The sequence below is a fragment of the Myripristis murdjan genome, chromosome 1 (genome assembly GCF_902150065.1).
Source record: "Myripristis murdjan chromosome 1, fMyrMur1.1, whole genome shotgun sequence".
Classification (NCBI taxonomy): Eukaryota; Metazoa; Chordata; class Actinopteri; order Holocentriformes; family Holocentridae; genus Myripristis; species Myripristis murdjan.
Genome location: NC_043980.1, coordinates 3,597,416 through 3,620,739, shown reverse-complemented (window position 1 = coordinate 3,620,739; position 23,324 = coordinate 3,597,416). Strand labels below are relative to the sequence as shown.

The 23,324-nt window shown below is 42.5% G+C and overlaps 1 protein-coding gene across 2 annotated transcripts in view; it reads left to right on the top strand.

Moving 5' to 3' along the window:
• Positions 1–23,324, top strand: part of tomm20b (translocase of outer mitochondrial membrane 20b) — a 47,893-nt gene that overhangs the window by 5,645 nt on the left and 18,924 nt on the right. The window contains exons 2-5 of one of the 2 annotated variants that reach the window (XM_030052222.1): positions 805–851; positions 1,756–1,837; positions 2,752–2,894; positions 4,441–5,161. In XM_030052222.1, coding sequence (XP_029908082.1) covers positions 805–851; positions 1,756–1,837; positions 2,752–2,894; positions 4,441–4,485 — 317 coding nt within the window. In that variant the 3' untranslated portion in view covers positions 4,486–5,161. Of the gene's footprint in view, positions 1–804; positions 852–1,755; positions 1,838–2,751; positions 2,895–4,440; positions 5,162–23,324 lie in introns of those variants that run through there. The other variant, XM_030052297.1, reaches the window with a different exon arrangement.

Sequence of the window (23,324 nt, the reverse complement as noted above, 5' to 3'; positions counted from 1 at the left end):
CTGCTTGGTGGTTTTATGACTCTTGCAGACTTGCATGACAAACTTTGTTCAAAACTCTACGTGATCACTATGAGCTTGGCTTGCTTCTCCGGTCTGTCTCTACCGAGCTGAGCTCTGTGCGTAATGGCGTAATCCAAGCCTGGCAGAGTGTCCCGTCGCCATGTTTACCGTATTAAACTGTATGTGGGCGCAAGAGCAACTTCTTAGCTTTCAGGAACAGTTGGAATTTTTTTGATAGAGCAAACTTTATGGAAGTTACAGTATTTACAAGATGACATGCGCATTTGTGTCGGCGACGACACGTTCGGCCTTAAAATTAACCGTCAAGATGATTCGGTTAAAGTTCAAACGGTCAACAACCGATCAAACAGCCACCGGTTAGCATCCCTAATTTCTTCTGTTTCCAGTCTTTGGTCTTTAATTGATCTCTGGCCGAGGGCTGAACAATCAAAAATATTATCAAAATCAAAACATTGTTGAAATTGCCGTATGTCTGAGTGCAGGATCCAAACCGCTGAAGCTGCTGGGTTTTTTTTTTTCATACAAGTCATGTTTCTCCTGATCCCAGAAAACATTTTTGTTTGCTATGGAACCCAGCAAAAACCCTTTAATTGGCTTTTCAGTGAAAATTTAAATTATGATGATCATTCCTACTGAAATTGTGAATCATATTTTAAATTTTTTTTCCCTCACATATTTCAGCTCTAGTGTGGATTCACTGCCTCAGCGAGAGATTTCCAGGGCTTTGAATCAGTTTCCATTAACAGTGGTGTGTGTGTGTGTGTGTGTGTGTGTGTGTTTCAGGGCGGAGAAAGCAGAAGGCAGCCAAAGAGAGAGCCGGCCTGTCCAAGGTCAGTCTGCCACTTCCTGTGGTGTTTCTGCTCCTCACACACCACCTGTCAATCAAATCAACATGCCTTTATGAAAAAATAAAAATGAAAAACAGTTTTCTTACATATTTAATATTCCAGTATGAGCCGACTGCTGTGTTTATGGCCCACAGGACCTGAAATGTAGTGAAATGTTCCTTTAATGAGTCATAAAATCTGCTCCAATGTAATGACACATCACATTATTACAATAAAAGATGACTATTATTTCATTAGAGTATAGAGTGCAATATTTTTGACATGAAATAATAGTTATTGATGAATAATTGATTAACATGAGTCAGTGTTGTTACATTTTCAGTGTTTTTTGGGCTTTTTTTCCAAAATATCCTCAAATCATCACTTAATCATTTTAATTTTTCACTAAAGTCCCATCTCAGTTTGTTGATGTTTCTCTGCTGTGATGTGATGTGATGTGATGTTTTTTATTTATTTTATTTTATTTATTTATTTAGAGAGGACAGTGCACATTAATTAACATTGCTGTAAATGCGCCAGTGTTAGCCAGAGGCTAGTTTACAACCGCAGTCCTCCGGCATGATGTTAAAGAACCATTAAAATATACAAAAAGGGACACAGGGGTCATAATACATAAAAAACAGGGACACAGGAGACATAAAATTAGAATAAAAATACAACATATCCATGTGGGAAACAGAGACCGGCAGACAATGACACTAAAAGAGAGACAGTCAATTATGCAATTAAATAAAATTGGCCAAGATGAACTGTCAGGGATGGATAAGTGAGATGGAGGTGCAGCAATGCAAAGACCAGAGCAGGTTTCTTGTTGGAGTTGTGCTAAGATGGATTGAGAAACACAACGAAACGAAATGTGATGTGATGATCTGGTGTCGTTGTGCAGCTTCCGGACCTGAAGGACGCCGAGGCCGTGCAGAAGTTCTTCCTGGAGGAGATCCAGCTGGGAGAGGAGCTGCTGGCTCAGGGTGAGACTCCCAGCAGCCCCGGCGGCCGCACAGAACGCAGCACATAATCTGGTTCAGTCTGAGCAGAGCCGGAGATCTGCACACACCGCCTCCAGATTATCTAATCCATCAGAATCACACGAGTTGATCGGTTCCTGTTCCTCTGAGCGCTGTGCTTGGAAATCGATGTCGACTTCACGCGTCTTCGCTGCTTCTTCTCTCCAAAAGAAAAAAAAAAGGACAGCAGTGCTCGTTGTAAAGACTGTCACGTAATTTCCAGTGAGGCTGGAAAGACCAGCAGTATTTACACTGGAAACACACAGAGTTCTGCTTTTATTGTCTCACAGAAAATTGATCAGGAATCGATAAAGAATGGGACAATAAGCAGAATCAATATTGGTATTAGCATCAATAAAGTATCAGTTCCTGTCCTCAGATGTGGAGCAGGTGACGCCACATCCTGCTGAAACTACCAAACACGGCGAAGATTAATGATTGTTTTCACTGATTAATCTGTTAATCAAGGATGGGCTTTTCAGATAATTAAGTATCTACAGGGAAATGTTGGATAATATTCTGATTATATACTCTCTACAGTTTTGTTACTGATCAAGAATCATGACCCAATCATGATCCCTACTGTCGATTTTTATTAAAGTGTTTTAAATGTCAAAGAGACTGAAAAGTAAGACAAGAATCAGAAAGGTTGAAATTTTTATTGGCTGAATGACAAGCGAGTCACTGATCATCAATAACAGCTGCATAAGGCTGCTAACCTGTGTATATATATGTATATTTATATAGTTTGAGTTTTTATGTTTGAAAATTCTGTTATTGACAACTTTTTGGTTTATTACTTTAGTGTGAAATTGGTCCCAACTCCAGTTCGGATGTCCTGTAAACCCTGTTGTGTGTGTGTGTGTGTGTGTTTTCAGGCGACTATGAGAACGGCGTGGATCACCTGACCAACGCCATCGCCGTGTGCGGTCAGCCTCAGCAGCTGCTGCAGGTGCTGCAGCAGACGCTGCCGCCACCCGTCTTCCAGATGCTGCTGACCAAACTGCCCAGCATCAGCCAGGTACACACACACACACACACACATACACACACACACACACTGCCCAGCCTCCCAGAATGCCTCAGGAGTCACGTTGTCACTCGTCTCTGATTTGTTTTTTGAGACTTTCCAGATAAAAAAAAGGGATTGTCTCTGGGAGAAATGAATGGGATTTTCAAAATTCCTTCAAAAAGTCACTCCTGATATTTGATCGTTTGTTTGTTGCTGAGAGAAGGAAGCGAGCGGAGCTGCAGTGATTCTCCTGCTGAAGAGAGCAGATCAGAGAAAAGGACTCTCAGATAAAAACATCAGCATGTTAAACTGCAGCTTCAGTCTCACTGGGAGACGACACAGTTGGATTTGGGCTTTAGGTTTGCAGTCAATGTTATGTTTGACTTCTGAGGTCTGTGTTTTAAAAAAAAAAAAAAAAAAAAAAAAAGTTGCAGCTAGGGCTGGGCGAGAGGGACAAAATCACGTCACAGTATTTTTGACTGAAATAATTGATCAGGATGTTCATTGTGTCTGTACCGTCTTCCTGCTTGGTTCTTGTGTTTTTCTGACAGATTACGTTTTGTTTTCCTGTCAGTTTTTCGGTTTTGTTCCAGGGAGGCACCGGTTTCATTTTTTTGGCCGTTGTAACTGAGATGAAAATTTACACATTTGATGCGTAAAGTAACTCTTAGAAAACTGAAGTGCAGCATGATGATCGTGTTTGTGCATCAGTCAGCTGCCTGACCACAACACCAACAAAACAAAAACCAACTTCACATCAGGTCATGTGACAGATGTCATCTTTTTTATTTTAGACTTGGTGTGACGGCATGTTAGGGCCACTGTAGGGAGAAAAGACAATATGGAGCGGGAGGGTAACTGGGGGAAAAACTGAGATAAAAGTCATGAATTTCTGAGAAACAAACTTGGCTGTTCTCTGAGATTAGAGTGGTAAATTTACAAGAAAAAGCGCACATCTCTGAGAAAAAATTATAAAATCACAAATTTGGCAAGAAAAAACTTAGAACATAGTTTTTCTTTTTTTTGTTTTTTTTTTGTTTTATGTTTTTATTGAACATTTCCAACAATTAAAAACACACAAAAAACATATGAATATATATCACAGCTATACGAAACAGAGAAAAAATAACAGAAAAATATAAATAAATGAATTAGAAAAATTAATTAATTAAAATAAATAAATAAATAAAAAATAAAATGGTAAATTTGTTTTTCTGTTCACTTTTTTTTTCATCAGAGAGCCTCATGGCTTCACTTTGCAGGGTCAGATCGACCTCACGCTGCAGACGCAGCTGCTCGCCATCATTTCCTCATAAATTTACAACTTTAATCTCAGAAATTCTGAGTTTTTCCTTCAGAATATTACCCCCCGCTCCCCCGGCTGTAATTACTTTTTTCCTCCCTACAGCAGCACTAACACGCCCTCACATTAAAGAGCTTGTAAAAAATAAAGTCATCACACACCAGCTGAGCAAACAGCTGATCAACGATCAAACTGATCGATCGGTGCCTCCCTGCGTTTTCTCTGATGTGACGTGTCTCTTCCTGTCTGCAGCGTATCGTGAGCGCACAGAGCCTGAGCGAGGACGATATAGAATAATCAGAGGACCGAGAGGCCCCGCCCCCTTCCTGCCTCCTCCTCCTCATGTGGACCTCCTCCATCGTGACCGGCCTCCTCCTCCTCCTCCTCCTCCTCGCCCTCCGTCACTTCCTCCGAGGTGTCTGATCCAAGGGATTCTTTTTTTTTTTTTTTTTAATTTCATCCATCAAATTAGTGTCTTTTTTTAAAACTTAGATTTACCCTTTTACGAGTTTTGGAAAATACTGAACGTAAAGCCAACAGAATGAAAATAATAATAAATAAAAGTAAAAAAAAAAAAAAAGAGCCCGTCCAATCTCCAAAACGATGTGACGCCGCCGCCGCCGACCGTGTGTCGTCTTGTTTAGCAGCCGAGCTAACCGGACCAGGTTTTGTAGGAAAGTGTGTGCATGTGTGTGTGCATGCCTCTGTGTGTGTGTGTGTGTGTGTGTGTGTGTGTGTGTGTGTGTGTGCAGAACGCTGCTGTCAGGGCCGGGCAGCGAACACGAGCGGGCAGCGGCGTCTTCACACCGTCAGAGTGTCCGTACGAGTCTCTCCACGCGCTTCACCAGTATTTATTGTTTTGTTATCAGTCTGGGAAACACTTTTTAAAAAAGGCGATGGATTGTTCTGTTCATGTTAAAGAGGATCTCCCTCTTTAGAGGTAAAAAAATGAAAATAAAAAAATGTGAACAAAGAACTCGGTCGTTGTGTTGTTTTTATTTTAATTTTTTTTTTTTTATTATTTTGACTTGAATTTCCAAAAGTGCTGCTTCTCTCTGCTCTCAGATGGTTTGTGTCTCAAATCATGAAGTCATGCAGTTTCCACCTTAAAGACATGAACACATTTACACAACAACATTTACACTGATGAGGAGTTTGGTTTGCATTAATTATGTCCTGCAGACTCTTGTGGATTCAATGAGCCACATTTGATTCCTGTGTGATGATGTTGGCCCCCATAGCAGCCATTTCACTGCAGGCAGAGACTTTTGTCAAACTGGACGTCGCTGGAGAAAATGACCTCTAGTGACCTCTAGGAGAATCACAGCCTCATCAAACTTTACAGACACAAACTAGAGAGCGAGGCCGTTCAGAGGAGCTCTGCTTCTCCAGGTAGACTGACAATAAGGGCCAGTTTCTGACACATTTCCACAACCCAACGCCCAACATCCAGTCACAGGAATACAGCAAGTCTTATAGAAAGCTGCAAAAGTCAAAAGTTTTTCTCACCAAATCAAAAATGAATTTTTCTGTGGTGTTCCTCATGGTCTTGGTGTCCTAATGTGGGATTTTGGAGGGACTTCTGACCATTTTTATTAATTCTCCAGTGCTCAAAAACAGTTAAAAGCAACATGGACTGCTTTTCTCCATTTATTTCATGTCTGCAACACATAAAATATGTGTCTGGAGTTTGTCTGGATCATCTGTTGAATGAGCTGTACCCCCTCAGCAGAGAGAAAAACATCTGCTCTGGGTTAAGTTTCCAGAATAACAAATATAAAATAAAATAAAAACACATACACTTTTGTCCTTAAAATAAACATACAGCAATCCAGGAAGGCAGTGATAGTATAGTGTTCACAAAATCACCAAAACTAACATGAATTCTACATGTTAGAAAGACAGAGGCAGCATTTAATAAGGAAAAACATATCTTTCTGTCCATATTATCCTAATGCATAGCTAAACACAAACATAATCCTAACAAGTGTAAACTGTCGCCACCTGCTGGACACAGGAGCAATCAACACTGAGCTCACATTAACATACAGTAACACACCTGCAACACACAGAATATGTGTTTGCAGTTTGTCTGGATCATCCTCTGCATGAGCTGTAGTCCTACATCAATAAAACAACAAAATAAACATTTTCAATAAAACAGAGTGCATGTAGACAGCACAGGAGACAATGTGGCTAAATTTCAATGCCAAATATACACATTGCTAAACATCAGAATGACAAAATATGGCGCAGCCACATAGTAAATTTGTTATTAAGCATTTTTCATCGTTTTGCGCCCATTAGATTACCTATTTATGGGTAAATAATTATGAAAGCACTGTGGAAAACCAAAGAACTAAAGATCTTATTGCCAGAGTCTGTGTGGTTTCCACAGCAACACGAAACTTTTCACTGAAACCCGCATCAAAAGCCACTGTCAACTTTGTTCGCCCGCATAATGGACAGTTTGGTTGTAAATTTTGATTTATTTGGCGACCTAAGTTTGGATAAATGGCTGAAGGAGGAAGACAAGACAGAACAGATAAAGCCGAGATACGCGAGAGTGACGAGTGAAGAGCTGGATCAGCTGGAGAGGTCAGGAAATGAAGCCGGTACGGCCCAGTCAACGTCTTGGGCCGTCAAATGTCTACAAGACTACCTGACAAACACCGGGCAAACAGCTGATTTCTCAGCTGTAAGGAAAGAAGAGCTGAACAAGATCCTCCGTGGATTTTATGGAGCTTTAATTTCTATAATAAAGAGAATGAAATGCCTCAGAGGCACCACGGACAGTACCTGCTGAGGCAGATTCAGCACCACGGACAGTAGCTGCTGAGGTACATTCAGCACCACGGACAGTACCTGCTGAGGCAGATTCAGCACCACGGACAGTACCTGCTGAGGCAGACTCAGCACCACAGACAGTACCTGCTGAGGCAGAGTCAGCACCACGGACAGTACCTGCTGAGGCAGATTCAGCACCCGGACAGTACCTGCTGAGGCAGATTCAGCACCACGGACAGTACCTGCTGAGGCAGATTCAGCACCACGGACAGTACCTGTCAGAGTTTCCACGGAGATGTGCAGCTATAACTTTGTTCTTGTTATTAATGCGTTAATGTTATCAGTTATTAATTAGCCTATTAATCGTTATTCATTTGTTTATTCTTTATGAGTTGCCAAGGACATTGATTTCATTAGGGTTAGAGTTAGAGTAGGGTTAGAAAACTGTCGTCTTTATTTCTGAGGTAAATTGATAATAGCCTGAAAAGGTGATTAGCATTATCATTTCAAGGTGGGGTTGAAATGATATAACTCTGTTCATCATCGTTTATGTCCTGTTATTTGTGAAAATCTTCAACACCGTGTCAATTTTACTTATATTACCTGCAGCTTGAGAATTTGTTCTCAAGCTGCAGAACAAATTTCATATCAATCGGAGCAAAAATGTTGTGGAAATCCTGTTTTTGGACATGTTTTTTTCAGTCAATATTATCACAATACATTCCTACATATATGAATTACTAAAGGTATTTTCCAATGATGATCTGAGATAGTACATAACTCATGAGTAAAACAGAGTTTATTTGAAGAAAATCCACCATCCAATAAAGATTTTACAACAAAATTTGTGAAGCAACAATTTGTCCATCCAAAGGAATTTCATAATGTCCTCTCCAGAATAATGCCTATCAAAAAGATAATACAACCACTATCTCACATTTTGACATTAATTATATGTTTTACAAAGGATTATGATTATTAATGACGTGGAAGAGGTTACGGAGTCACTTTGTTCACATGTACCAAGTTGATGTCAAATATGGTACACATATAAGAGCTGATAGTTGATTTTCGAAAAAAAGAGGCAAAGACACACAACCCTGTCTACATCAATGGAGCTGAGGTGGAACAAGTGAGCAGTTTCAAGTTCCTGGGAATCAACATAACAGAGAACCTAACATGGACTTCACATATCTCTGCCCTGGTTAAAAAAGCCCAGAAACGGCTGTATTTCTTAAGGAAACTTAAGAAAGCAAAATTCCCACGCCAAGTTCTTGTCAGCTTCTACAAAGGAGCGATTGAAAGCATCCTGACTGGAAACATCACAAACTGGCATGGGATGTGCACGGCCCAGGACAGGAAGACTCTGCAACGAGTGGTTAAAACTGCCCAAAATATCATTGGCACCCATCTACCAAGCATCAGTGATATCGGGGAGGTGAGGTGCCTGCGCAGAGCCAAAAGGATCCTAAAAGACAACACCCACCCCAGCCACAGCCTGTTCACCCTGCTGCCGTCAGGCAAAAGATACAGAAGTATTCGCTGCCGTACCACCAGACTACAGAGCAGCTTCTTCCCTCAGGCTGTGAGACTACTGAATGCACCATCTGAACTCCTCCAGGCTTAATAATTCTATTTTCTACACAATCAATTAATCAATCAAGAGGGAACCACGTTTTAATTTCACTATACAACCTGTTGTATAATGACCAATAAACTTCCTTGTATCCTTGTAAATGTCCGTCCAAAGCCAGTCCTCTCCAGCACATTCCTTATTTTATTACTCACTAATATGAGGAAAATGAAAGTGACATAAATTAACACAAAATTTAGAAATGAAAATCAGATATACTTCAGAACTGAATATATTCATGAGAATTGTAATTTTTGTGAGCTTTTACGTAGTTTGGACAATATGTCCTCTCCAGGACAAAATGTGTGTCATTAGATTTAATGGGTTTGAACTTCATGGATATGCATATTATGATTAATTTTGTTCATAAATGTATTATTACTGTTTGCCTTAACATGTTCAAATTACAGTTTTCTCTGCTCATAAGTTAAATTATGATCACCTTCTCAAAATATGTTTTTAAGCAGCCTTCCACTTCAGCTAATATCCTCATACTATTGACAAAGACTCGTTTTAGACAAAAACAACTGCTTTCATTTCTAACAGCATTTATATGATTGTACATAATGGCTACAATTAGCTTTGTGCTCTACTTATCAACAATAAGAAAGCAACCAGTAATGTTCTGGAGGGGACATATTTTTGGACAATGTGCATGTTTGTATTATTCTTTGCTATTACCTTTGTTCTATATCCTGATTACTATTTTTTGATATTTACTCTGTTTGTGGTGGTAATGATCCTTTTGTTGTGTCCTTTCAGCTGCCTTTATTTCACTGCTAGTCCTTCCAGTAGCTCCCTAGTGTTATTGAATTTATGATGAACAGAAGTTCCCTTGCCTTTTTATGACCACATAACAGGAATTGCATCATTCAGTTTGATGCTAAACATGAAAGAAAGCCATGTTCAACAGAATGTCCTCTCCAGAACTTTGCATATATGATTTGACGCAAAAAAAAAATTCTATTTCTATTTCATTTCTATGTTTCTGAATGCTTCGAATTTTTTACCATGAAGTCCATATATCTTGAAGTTGTGAATTCTAACTGAATGAAACAGGTTGGTCAGTTTTGATTTTTCACTGTATTTGAAACCAAACGTGGTCATTTTATGTGAAAGTGCCCTTATATACGGGTTAGGGTTAGTGTTAGTTTATTTATTGCATTTATTATAATTTAATTCTTCTCTTGAGAATGTGAGTAACTGCGACTGACCCAATTTCCCTCTGAGATAAATAAAGTATTTCTGATTGCGATTGTTTCTCAGGTTTGTTCTGTTTGTAAATAGTTCAATAACTTTATAAAAATGACTTTTAAACGTTCGTCTGGAGTGAACTGTCATGTGAGCAGCTGTCTTTGATCAGCAGTGTGAGAGTTTCTCCACACAGGAGGCGACTCTCACTCCTCAGATCTCACACAGAGACACTGAGGAACCAGGTGAATACCCTAACCAAACCCCAAAGCCCGGGTACAGAGGTTCAGTGAAGGTGCTGCTGAAGGTGTGGAGGTGGATCAGTGTGTCAGAGGAGACGCTGTAGAAGGACAGAGAGCCAGCAGGCCAGTCCAGATACACTGCCACTCTGTTAGAGGAGGAGGGGACAGGGATGTATGTTCCTCTGTTATTGTGTCTGACAGTGAAACGTCCATCATAGCAGAACAGACTCCAGGAGTTTTCATTATATCCAAGCCCAGAGTCATAACTGTCTCCTTTCCTGCTGATTCCTCTGTAAGTCAGTCCTATATCAACCCATCCTTCCCTCTCGACCTCCCAGTAGCAGCGACCAGTCAGACCATCTCTACACAGGATCTGTTTACACTGCTCAAACCTCTCTGGGTGATGAGGATATGGCTGCTCCTCTGTCACTGCTGTCACCTTCCTGTTGTCCTCAGACAGGACGAGGTGTCTGTTTGCTGTGTTTGTGTCCAGTTTGAGTTCACAGGAATCTGATGGAGAGAACAAGACACAACAGACCTGCTGTGGTTATTATCTGCTGATTTATTAACAGTTTGATTATTGATTTGTTAACACTTTGATGATGACACATTGTGTCAGCCGTCCTCTTCATTCACAGCAGGATCTAAATGAATGGACGTCACAAACTGCTGTGGAAATTCACTTTACATCTGTAAGAGCCTTTTGCATGCAAACTAAACTACATTTACACTTCATATATTTCTTTATAGATGTTAATATTGCTCTATTAGGATTATTTTCAAGTTATATTCACTTGGTGTATACCACATACACAAAATGCTTCATACATTTTGTCATTTATAGCATAATTACATGAGGTTTGTCTCATTTCTAGCAAATTTAACTGTTTTGAAAGTTTGGACATTGACTTGGAGAAATGTGTAAAAAAACAAATTGAAAAACTGATTATGTTTGCAGTGGAGCATCAGATCTGTTTGTGTTTGGTTCAGCAGGTAAAAGCAGCTGAGAACAAACAGCAGAAACTGCAGCTGCACCATCTAAACAGATGAAGGTTTTGTGTTGATGAATCAAACTAAATCCACACTTACACTTCCTCAGGCCTGGTTTCAACCACTGCTCTCCACCATGGTCCACCCTGGAGGAAGAAACAGAGTCAGAGCAGCAGATTCTCTTTGAGGATGGAAACATGGGCAGTAAATAACCTTCCCTATGAAGGATTTAGCAGACCACGTCACTCATATCCACCATTAACCATGAAACAACACTCCTCACCCCTCTGTAAGACATTGTCTGTGTCTCTCCATACCTGAGAGCCTCCAGTCTCCAGGTTGGATCCTCCAGTCCAGCAGAGAGCAGCTTCACTCCTGAGTCTCCTGGATGATTGTAGCTCAGGTCCAGCTCTCTCAGATGGGAGGGGTTGGAGCTCAGAGCTGAGGCCAGAGAAGCACAGCCTTCCTGTGTGAGCAGACAGCCTGACAGCCTGCACACCATCACAAACACAATCAGTCCACCACATCATCTGCTTTGTGTTTTCACAAAAACCTACACAGCTTAGGAATGTGTTCAGTGACATGAAGCTGCATGGAAATCAGGACTGAACTGGTCATGTGTTGAGCAGGTTGAGGAATCCTGACCTGAGAGCCTCCAGTCTGCAGTGTGGACTCTCCAGTCCAGCAGAGAGATGCTTCACTCCTGAATCCTGCAGATCATTGTGACTCAGGTCCAGCTCTCTCAGACTGGAGGACTGGGAGCTGAGAACTGAGGCTAGAGCTGCACAGCTTCTCTCTGACAGATTACAGCCACTCAGCCTGAGGAAAGATATATGGACATAGAAATGTTGCTCTCTAGTATTTAATGTGATTCATATATGAGCTCTGACAGTCAGTGTTTAAATTGTCTGGATGTAAAGTTGGGTGAGAAGAAGACTGATTAACAAAATGCTCAGGATTTCCATTTTCATGGGACTGAACAGTAAATTGGCTATTAAATCCTGATGGTAAACTCACAAGGTCACCCTTTAAACATTCAACAACACTGACCTGAGAGCCTCCAGTCTGCAGTGTGGACTCTCCAGTCCAGCAGAGAGACGCTTCACTCCTGAATCCTGCAGCTGGTTGTTACTCAGGTCCAGCTCTCTCAGACTAGAGGACTGGGAGCTGAGAACTGAGGCCAGAGCTGCACAGCTTCTCTCTGACAGATTACAGCCACTCAGCCTGAGGAAAGATATATGGACAGAAATGTTAATCACTGGTATTTAATGTGATTCATATGTGGGCTCTGACAGTCAGTGTTTAAATTGTCTGGATGTAAAGTTGGGTGAGAAGAAGACTGATTCACAAAATGCTCAGCATTTCCATTTTCATGGGACTGAACGATAAATTGGCTGTTAAAGGCCCCATGCTGTCCACTTTTCCAGGGTTTTATTTTAACTGTTGATCTCCCTGCATGATGGATTTGTGGTTTTGAGTTCCTGTGGTCTGATAAATATAGGGTCTGTCTCAGTCGAAGGGCTGGATGACTACTAGGTTGCAGCCTACGGTGCCCACGTAGGAGGCGTCCGACGTAGGTGCTGGTATCAAGTTTTCCGGAACTAAAAGTTTAGTGAATTGGGACGGTGTAGCCTGCGGAGGATTCCTACGTCATTATTATCGAGGCTTCCCGAAGCGCATTCGAGTGCTGCAGTGTAAAATGCCAAAGTAGGTTTGGGAGGTGTGTCGGTGAACACCTGTGCATGAAACCAAACGATAAGCAGCTTCAACGCTTTCAAGATGGACAACATTGATTCTGAAGTTTTATGTATTTTATTTTATTTTGTCTTCGTGAAGATGCAGAAAATTAAGATAATTATTACACCTCACAAATTGCAACAGACTATCCCAATTAAAGTAATTGTACACATGGCTACATTGTAATGTACCTGATGCGCTGATGGTTGCTATGGAAACATCATGCAAAATGCCTATCTAGCTCATCTAACTAAACTTCCATTTACAAGCGTTGTTCGGATACAGTGAACAGCTAAACCGAATCTATGGTGGTAGTTATAGGCATGAAAACTTATCAAAACGTCATGATATAAACATTAAGACGGTCTAAAACATGCTTCATAATTCCAGCAATGGTGGCTGATCCAGAAATTCAACTGGACCGAAAGGTACCCTGGGAAGTAGGCTGTGATGTCAGCCGTGAAGCATCGTGGAGGTGTTTCCTGCAAATTAGTCAGAAATAGCCTTGATCTGTGGGCTGCATTTGCAGGACCCCACGCGGTAAAACTGAATTGGGACAGCACTTGTCGCGCCGCCATGATGTAAGCAGCCTACAGATACAACCTAGGTAGAGTACAGCCTTTGAATTGGGACAAACCCATTGTTTTATATCTCCTCTCTCTTGCCTTTCTCCCGGAGATCTGGCTGGACAGTTCGTTTAGCCAATCAGAAGAGAGAATCAGCCCCTCTCCACTGATTGGCTGACTGTTTTCTGAGTGATGGTCGGGCCAATCACAAGCAAGTAACTGAAACCTATGCTGCTCAACGGAGCTCAGTGGTGCTCACCGGTAAACAGGAATTATCATCTTATGTAAGATTGTCATGGCAACCGCTGAGCGTGATGTTGTACAACCGTACGTGTTTGAGCCCGATTCTGATCCCGAACCACAGACAAAACCGGCATTGTATTGTGTCGGGTTGATGAAACAGTCGGCGCTGAACTGAGCCCAACAGATGAGCAAATTTGGACTAAAATCCTGAGGGACCCTCAGCGTGATGTTATACGACCGTACGATGCCAAACCACAGACAGCAGGAGAAACCAAACCACCTCAAATCTGTTTATTACAGGATGTTTCAGAATGTTAAGTTATGTTTGTTAAATATGTTGTAAATATGTTGTGAGCTTTTTGCCTGGGGAATGGAGTCAGACTGGCTAAGTTCGCTGGCTTTGAGCTTTGAGGGAAGGTGGGCTGTGGGCGGAGTCATGTTCTCATGACATCATCAATTCACAAAAGTGTAATCCACTTCTTTTACAGGGAGAGTTTCAAAAAACAGGCTGTGTGCACTTCTCCATTTATCACAGGTTTAATGCATGGGACAGTATTTATGTGGCCCCGAGACCTTCCCTATCACACAAAAACAATGAAAATTGCATTTTTAATGCCATGGAGCCTTTAAACCCTGACGTTAAACTCACAATGTCACCCTTTAAACATTCAACACCACTGACCTGAGAGCCTCCAGTCTGCAGTGTGGACTCTCCAGTCCAGCAGAGAGACGCTTCACTCCTGAATCCTGCAGCTGGTTGTTGCTCAGGTCCAGCTCTCTCAGACTAGAGGACTTGGAGCTGAGAACTGAGGCCAGAGCTGCACAGCTTCTCTCTGACAGATTACAGCCACTCAGCCTGAGGAAAGATATATGGACATAGAAATGTTACTCTCTAGTATTTAATGTGATTCATATATGAGCTCTGACAGTCAGTGTTTAAATTGTCTGGATGTAAAGTTGGGTGAGAAGAAGACTGATTCACAAATGCTCAGGATTTCCATTTTCGTGGGACTGAACAGTAAATTGGCTGTTAAAGGCCCCATGCTGCAAACTTTTCCAGGGTTTTATTTTAACTGTTGATCTCCCTGCATGATGTATTTGTGGTTTTGAGTACCTGTGGTCTGATGAATATAGTTTCACAGCTCCTCTCTCTTGCCTTTCTTCCAGAGCTCTGGCAGCACGGTTCGTTTAGCCAATCAGAAGAGAGAATCAGCCCCTCTCCACTGATTGGCTGACTGTTTTCTGAGTGATATATGGTCGGGCCAATCACAAGTAACTGAAACCTCTGCTGCTCAACGGAGCTCAATGGTGCTCACCGGTAAACAGGAATTACCATCTTATGTAAGATTGTCATGGCAACCGCTGAGCGTGATGTTATACAACCGTACGTGTTTGAGCCCGACTCCGATCCCGAACCACAGATGAAACCGAACCACCTCAAATCCGTTTATTACAGGATGTTTCAGAATGTTAAGTTATGTTTGTTAAATATGTTGTAAATATGTTGTGAGCTTGTTGCCGGGGGAACGGAGCCGGACTGGCTAAGTTTGCTGACTTTGAGCTTGTTGCCTGGGGACGGAAGGCGAGCTGTGGGTGGAGTCATGTCCTCATGACATCATCAATTAACAGAAGTGCAATCCGTTCGTTTTACAGGGAGAGTTTCAAAAAACAGGCTGTGCGCACTTCTCCATTCATCACAGGTTTAATGCATGGGACAGTATTTATGTGGCCCCAAGACCTTCACTATCACGCAAAAACAACGAAAAATGCATTTTCAGGCTATGGGGCCTTTAAATCCTGATGTTAAACTCACAAGGTCACCCTTTAAATATTCAACAACACTGACCTGAGAGCCTCCAGTCTGCAGTGTGGACTCTCCAGTCCAGCAGAGAGACGCTTCACTCCTGAATCCTGCAGCTGGTTGTTACTCAGGTCCAGCTCTCTCAGACTAGAGGACTGGGAGCTGAGAACTGAGGCCAGAGCTGCACAGCTTCTCTCTGACAGATTACAGCCACTTAGCCTGAGGAGGAATCAAAGATGAAAACAATATCTGTCATTTTTCTCTCTTCAGTAGAAAGCATCATGTATTTAATATGTCCAGTTTTCTATGAACCTACACAGATTTCCTGGAGGCTTTGACCACTGGCAGCAGCCTCAGAAGAGCCTCCTCTGAAGCAGAGTATTTCTTCAGGTCAAACACCTCCAGATCTTCTTCTGATGACAGCAAGATGAAGACCAGAGCTGACCACTGAGCAGGGGACAGTTCCTCTGTGGAGAGACGTCCTGAACTCACGTACTGTTGGATCTCCTCCACTAGAGAATGGTCATTCAGCTCATTCAGACAGTGGAACAGGTTGATGCTTCTGTCTGGAGAGAGATTCTCCCTGATCTTCTCCTTGATGAACTCAACTGTTTCCTGATTGGTCTGTGAGCCACTTCCTGTCTGTGTCATCAGGCCTCGTAGGAGAATCTGATTGGTCGGCAGTGAAAGACCCAGGAGGAAGCGCAGGAACAAGTCCAGGTGTCCATTTGGACTCTGTAAGGCCTTGTCCACAGCACTCTGGAGGAGTTTTAGTTCATATTTCTTGTTGAACCATGCAGACCACCAGGAGGCTGATTGTTCTTCTGGTTCTTCTGACAGCAGATTAACTCCAGAGTTGAAGAATGACAGAAAGATATAAAGAGCAGCCAGAAACTCCTGAAGGCTAAGATGGACGAAGCAGAAAACCTTGTCCTGGTGCAGCCCACGCTCCTCTTTGAAGATCTGTGTGAACACTCCTGAGTACACTGAGGCTGCTCTGATATCAATGCCACACTCTGCCAGGTCTGCTTCATAGAAGATCAGGTTGCCTTTCTCCAGCTGCTCAAAAGCCAGTTTTCCCAGAGACAGGATCACCTCCCTGGTCTCTGGAGTCCAGAGTGGATCTGTCTCAGCTCTCCCATGATACTTGACATTCTGCACTTTGGACTGAACCAGCAGGAAGTGGATGTACATCTCAGTCAGGGTCTTGGGCAGGTCTCCTCCCTCACTGGTTTTCAACACATCCTCCAGAACTGTAGCAGTGATCCAGCAGAAGACTGGGATGTGGCACATGATGTGGAGGCTTTGTGACGTCTTGATGTGGGAGATGATTCTGCTGGCCTGCTCCTCATCTCTGAATCTCTTCCTGAAGTATTCCTCCTTCTGTGGGTCAGTGAAGCCTCTCACCTCTGTCACCATGTCAACACACTCAGGAGGGATCTGATTGGCCGCTGCGGGTCGTGTGGTTATCCAGAGGCAAGCAGAGGGAAGCAGGTTCCCCTTGATGAGGTTTGTCAGCAGAACGTCCACTGAGGTGGACTCTGTAACATCAGTCAGGATCTGGTTGTTGTTGAAGTCCAGAGGAAGTCGACACTCATCCAGACCGTCAAAGATCAACACAACCTGGAACTGCTCAAACCTGCTGATTCCTGCTTCTTTGGTCTCAGTGAAGAAGTGATGAAGAAGTTCCACCAAGCTCAACTTTTTCCCTCTCAGCAGATTCAGCTCTCTGAAAGTGAATGGAAATGTGAAGTGGACATGCTGGTTGGCTTTGTGTTCAGCCCAGTCCAGAGTGAACTTCTGTGTTAAGACTGTTTTCCCAATGCCAGCCACTCCCTTTGTCATCACTGTTCTGATTGGTCCATCTCTTCCAGGTAAAGGTTTAAAGATGTCCTCACATCTGATTGGTGTTTCTGGTGTGTCTGGTTTCCTGGCTGCTGTTTCAATCCATCTGACCTCATGTTCCTCATTGAGCTCTCCACTCCCTCCCTCTGTGATGTACAGCTCTGTGTAGATCTGATTCAGAAGTGTTGGGTTTCCTGCTTTAGCAATCCCCTCAAACACACACTCACACTTCTTCTTCAGCTTAGATCTGAGTTCACGTTGGCACGCTGCAGCGGCAGTTTCTAAATGAACAAACAACAAAAACATCAGTCAGTGAATGTCACATTAATGAAAGAAATGTGAATATTTGCTGCTAAATGTATCTGACTTGTGGCTGCATGGCATCCATTTAGCTCATAGCTGCTGGTGGAAAAACCAGTCCTGACTGTCTGCAGCCAAATGTGAAAGGCAACATTTTCCATGTCAACTTTGTGTTCAGCATGTTACACAAATATGAACAAATCAACACTTTAACCAGGTTCTCCATGAGGATTGTGCTCATTTCCCTTCCAATCTGGGATTGCTGAGCTCTTGTTTTAGAAATGTCTGTATTTCCAGCAGAGGTTACAAATGCAAACATTCAGTTTTTCCATCATTCCTCTTCTCCATCCTGTTAAAGGAGTTAAAAGCCTCTTACTGCTCCACAGACGCTCAGCCAGCTCCTCCTGCTTTATTCTCCTCAGGAGGTACAGTGTGATCTGCAGAAAAGCCTCCCTGCTGCTCCTCCTCTGCTCTTCCTCCTCACCATCCAACACCTCCTCATCCTCCCTCTGCCTCTCTGAGCATTCTGGGTAATCTGGACTCAGAGACCTCTGGAGGTTTTTCAGCTCCTTCTTCACAAAGGTGTTGATGTTCTCCTCCAGCAGCTGCAACAGAAAAATCAAAGAATTCAAGTTCCATTTTCAAATTTGGACACAAAACACAAAATCAGATCCAGGTTGAAGAGCCTGAAAGTCCAAAGTGCAGCATGGAGACGATTATGAGCTGAGCTGCTGCTCAGTTTGGACCTTGTTGTTCATTATACAACAGTTAGTGCCAGTGGAGCAATCTGATTGGACAACAGGCGTTCCATGAGAGCTGATGTTCAGTAGAACAGCACTCGCTCTGGTGTCATATCACTGCATTTACACACCAGAAATATGGAGGCCAGGTGTGTTTGATGCTCCTGGGCAGACTGACCACTGGGAACCTCTGAGCTCTGCTGCTGGACTCTGACGAGGACACACACACACACACACACACACACACACACACACACACACACACACAAAATGAACTCCATGTTAGAAGCTACTCTGATTATTGGATGTGATGTTTTTAAAGAGAAAACTCAGTCAACAGAGTCTGAGGGGCCCAACCGATTATGGATCTTTAAATAATTACCCATCATCAGCAGAGGGCTGTGTGTCTTTGAACTCATCAAATCGATCCATAGAGCGGTCGCTCTTGAAGGACACACAGCTGGGTCCAGGGGAGTCTGGTCTCTCCTGCTGGATCCTGATAGAAACATCATGAACACAGTGAAGGGATCTGTGTCTCTATGAACAACACTGTTGCAAGGACTGTTGCATGCAAGGGCACTCTCGCAAAACTTGACACACTCTATCACTCTGCCATCCGCTTTGCCACTAATGCCCCCTTCAACACCCACCACTGCACCCTTTACTCACTGGTAAGCTGGCCCTCTCTTCACACCCGCCGCCACATTCACTGGCTCACCCTCATCTACAAGACCCTCCTTCACCGCACACCCCCCTATCTGTCTCGTCTGCTGCACCGACTCCCCGTCACATACAACACCCGGTCCTCTCTGCACATACAGTTAACTACTCCTAAATCCAGATCCTCCCTTGGTCATGCATCTTTTCAATCAGCCGCTGCCACTGACTGGAATGCTCTGCAAAAACACCTAAAACTGGACAACTTCATTTTGTATCCAGAAACAGAATGTTTCTGGATAGAAACATTCTGAAAAATGCTGAAAAATGTCTGAAAAATGCTTATAACAGTGTTCAGGATTGTTATTTTTTGTACCAAATAGTTAAATAAAGTTGTTAAGCAAGAAGCCATTGACTTGAGTGGTATAAATTTTGGAAATGTATGTTTTAATGAGGCCACTGTCACCACCGTCAGATTAGTGTCACCACCGTCAGAGGCAGTTATATTTGTTTTAAATGAATATGCTTACAATATGTTCCTTTGGTGCTGTTGAGTTATTAAAGTAATAGTCTCTTTAATACAAAAATATGTTTTCAAATAAAAAAAAAAAATAACATTACAGTGACAGTGATGACAAAAACAAAGAAGCCTAATAACTGGAAAAACCTATTTTATGAAAAAAATGCAAAATGAGGAGGTTGCACCAGTACATTGTTGAACAGCCAAGACCTTGGCCTATAATGATATACCTTCAGATTTTGTAATTTAACACACTTCTTTTTCAAGATTAAAACCTGTTTTATCCAAATTCCCAAGAATCAGTGAAATACTTATTTTCAGAAGCAACATTATGTGTAAGAGATAATCTAATGTGAACACACACAGAGCTTTTCCTGTGCTGATTTGCCTGCTGAGCTCTGAGATGGAGAACAGTCATGGACAGTCAGAGATCCTCATCTCACCTCTTAGCTTTGGTCTGGCTGTCATGTTCCCCAGACAGAGTGCTTTCAGAGGCAGGGAGCCTCCTCTTCCTCTTCCGAGCCGATTTCATAGCCGAACACCTTGACACAAACACAGCGGCTGATTGATGACAACAAGCTTTCCATGACAGGATGTGTGCTGTCTTCCTGTCAGCACCATGTCACATATACAGAGTGGACGTAACACTCAGAGCAGCCGCCCTTTCCATCAAACCCACTGAGCAGCTTCATCTACAGAGGACTTTGAATCCTCTGGGACTCTTCACACATGGACCGGGGAAAATAACAGTTTAAGTGAAAGGTAATGAATTATAATTCATTTGTTTTCAGTCAAGCATATCCATGTCGCCAGCTTAGATACAGTATGTTTGAATAAAGAGCATTCCTTATGTTGTTCCTCCTGCATATTTCACTACATGATCTGAGATTAAAATCAAACTGACTGCTCACTTTGGTCACCACTGAAAAAAATTCAGGTAAACACCTTTAGCCAATATTAATGTTGTTGACAAAGTCAGATGTTAGCAATGAAAACACAATGGTACAAGGAATTCCAGTAAAAATGTTGATCTACAAAACATCAAAAGCACATTTTGAGAGATGTCACCGCCATCTTGTCATCCCCGTCTGCTCTCCAGTCCTCCAGTTATAAAACACAATGTAGGAGCCTGTTCTTCAAACATTTCTACTGATCCCTGGTCGGGTCTTTACCTGCTGAATCACATCCACCTCAAATCCAACAGACATTCCAGCTTCACCTGGAGAGGAAACCCAGAGAGAGAAGACACCGCTTGTTCTCCTGCGTCAGTCCTGAGAGTGTGAGTACTTTAGATCTGAAAGTGCAATAACTTCCTCATAACTTCAGTATCAAAGTCCACAAGTGTAATTTGATCATGATATAAAACTTTAGATGATAAAATATCAGGCAAAGTAAACAGCCCTGTAAAATGAGACTCAACTCCAACTCAAAGTCCTTGTTGTTCAAACTTTCTTGGCCATAAAGGTCTTTCTGATTCTGATTCTGATATCATGAAGGAAAGTCTCAGTCAGTGAGGACAGCAACTTCCAGAGACAGACTGTAGCATTGTTTCTCTTAAAAGGCTCTTTTCTTTATTATTAAAAACTAAAGTCTTTTGACACGTTATCTTTAAGTATGTGATCCACCTTCTCTTCCATTTGGTTAATAAATAATCAACAACACCCTTTGACCTGAGATTTCAGGTATCAAAAATATGCCGCCTATTGCATAACACAAACACAATAAGCACAATATACACTACTCACAAAAAGTTAGGGATATTCGGCTTTCAGGTGAAATTTCAGGATGAAGCTAAAATGTATTATAACCTTTACAGGTGAACTTAATGTGACCTTCTGTAAACTTTTGAATGCACATGTCCAACTGTTCAGTGTTTCAGTACTTTTTGCACAAGTTGCTGTTCTCTAACAAGGAGTTTAACGGCAAAATTCACATCAGGTGTTTGATGCTCCAGCTCATCGAGGTCGTATCATTAGGGAACGGCTGCTGGAGACTGGGGTACCTCAGATGGAGTGGCCTGCACTTTCTCAGACCTGAATCCCATAGAAAACCTATGGGATCAGCTGAGTCGCCGTGTAGAGGCTGGAGCTCTGTACCCCAGAACCTCAATGTCCTGAGGGCCGCCCTTCAAGAAGAGTGGGATGCCATGCCTCAGCAGACAATAAGTCGACTTGTGAACAGCAGGAGACGTCGCTGTCAAGCTGTAATTGATGCTCAAGGGCACATGACAAGTTATTGACACTGGCATTTTTTGTTGTGGTATACCCACCACTGTTGTTGGCTTTTGATTCAAGAAATTGTTTGAGATGAGGAAATCACCAGTGTATGCTTCTACTTAAATGCCCTACTTTCATGATATACGGTAATATCACTGTAGCGTGAACTTTTTATATTTTCCATAAATTTCACCCAAAAGCCAAATATCGCTAACTTTTTGTGAGTAGTGTATATGGTTTGAGTTCACCATGATTATTCATATGATATACGATTAGTAAGTAACCATGCTAAAAAATCAATACGCTCTTTCAGTCACAGAGAGACTTTCATGTTGGGAGACATGGCCACAGGGCACACAATGGCCATCTTCAGGTGAAAGGACTTGTCAAAGAAACACTGTTAGAGATGTCTTTTCAGTTTTCAATGAAATATAGATCTTTGCCAATGTCTAGCTCAAAAGCAGGCTAATAATTCTAATGAAGTTATTATTATAACTAAGTTCAGGAACAGGACCACGCCTCGCTCCTTCCCACTAATTCACAACACCCGTGCCTTGTTAACCCAAATCACCTGTGCCACTCCCAGCCACATACCTGCACGCACATATAAGCACGCCTAACCTCCACCTCTCCCGTTTGTCTCAGTTCTCTCAAACCCCACCCCCCCAAACCCTCAGTAATTCTACTCTCTCCCTCATCATAGGAACCATCGGGGGATGATGAAGCAGAAAAAACTGCTCATCGAGACGTGCCCCCACCCTGAGTCTCCTCCCCCGGGTTCCCAGACGCTCCTGCCTCGACTTCTTCTTCTCTCCGCACACGCCATCCGCCCTCATCAAGATCCCATCACTCCCTCCGACACTAACATCCATCGTCAACGACCCTCATCTTATCTCTCCCTGAATCTTCTTGTTGATCAAATAAACTATTTAAACCTTACATAATGGCGTGGTCCTAGTTAGTGAAATCATTTTATTTATTATAATGAATGTTTTTAGTCTGACTGAATAAAATTTTGAGACCTTTAATAATTTCCTATATTGAGCAATTTCCACGCATTTACAGTCCCCTTTGGTACTATCTGGTTAAGATACACACACATCTCAAAACATTTTTCTTTTTAATTCCACAGGCTGTCATCATTTCTGTGTCATTTCCAGTCTGAAACAACATTTGTTTTCTCTCTGACTATGTGGCCCTGTGTGTGTGTGTGTGTGTGTGTGTGTGTGTGCCTGTGTGTGTGCACCTGTGTGTGGGCCTGCCTTCGCAAAGAAATCGGATAGGTTTGCTTGTTGTACTGCGTCAGTTTGATTGACAGCAATTTCGACCCTTCATGACTGACTTCATCTCTCATTGGATGAAAGTTGAGGGTGTTATGAAGCCGGCCGCTCGTTGATTTGTTTTGGATAGTTAATTTGTGTTTTCTCATCTCAGTGACAATTGTGCAATATAAAAGCAGGGCTCAAATGCATGTACCAATGGAAAGCGGAGCAGGTGGTCACTCTAACCCGCAGCCACACAGCAGCCCTCTCTCCCTGCATCAAAGTCCCTCTTCATTCTGCTGACATCACTCCTTACCGGGCTGGCAGCAGCTCCTCTGACCTCCTCCTCAATCTGTCCCTGGGTCACGTCTCTCTGGACCTCCTCCTCCTCCGAATCCACCTCAAT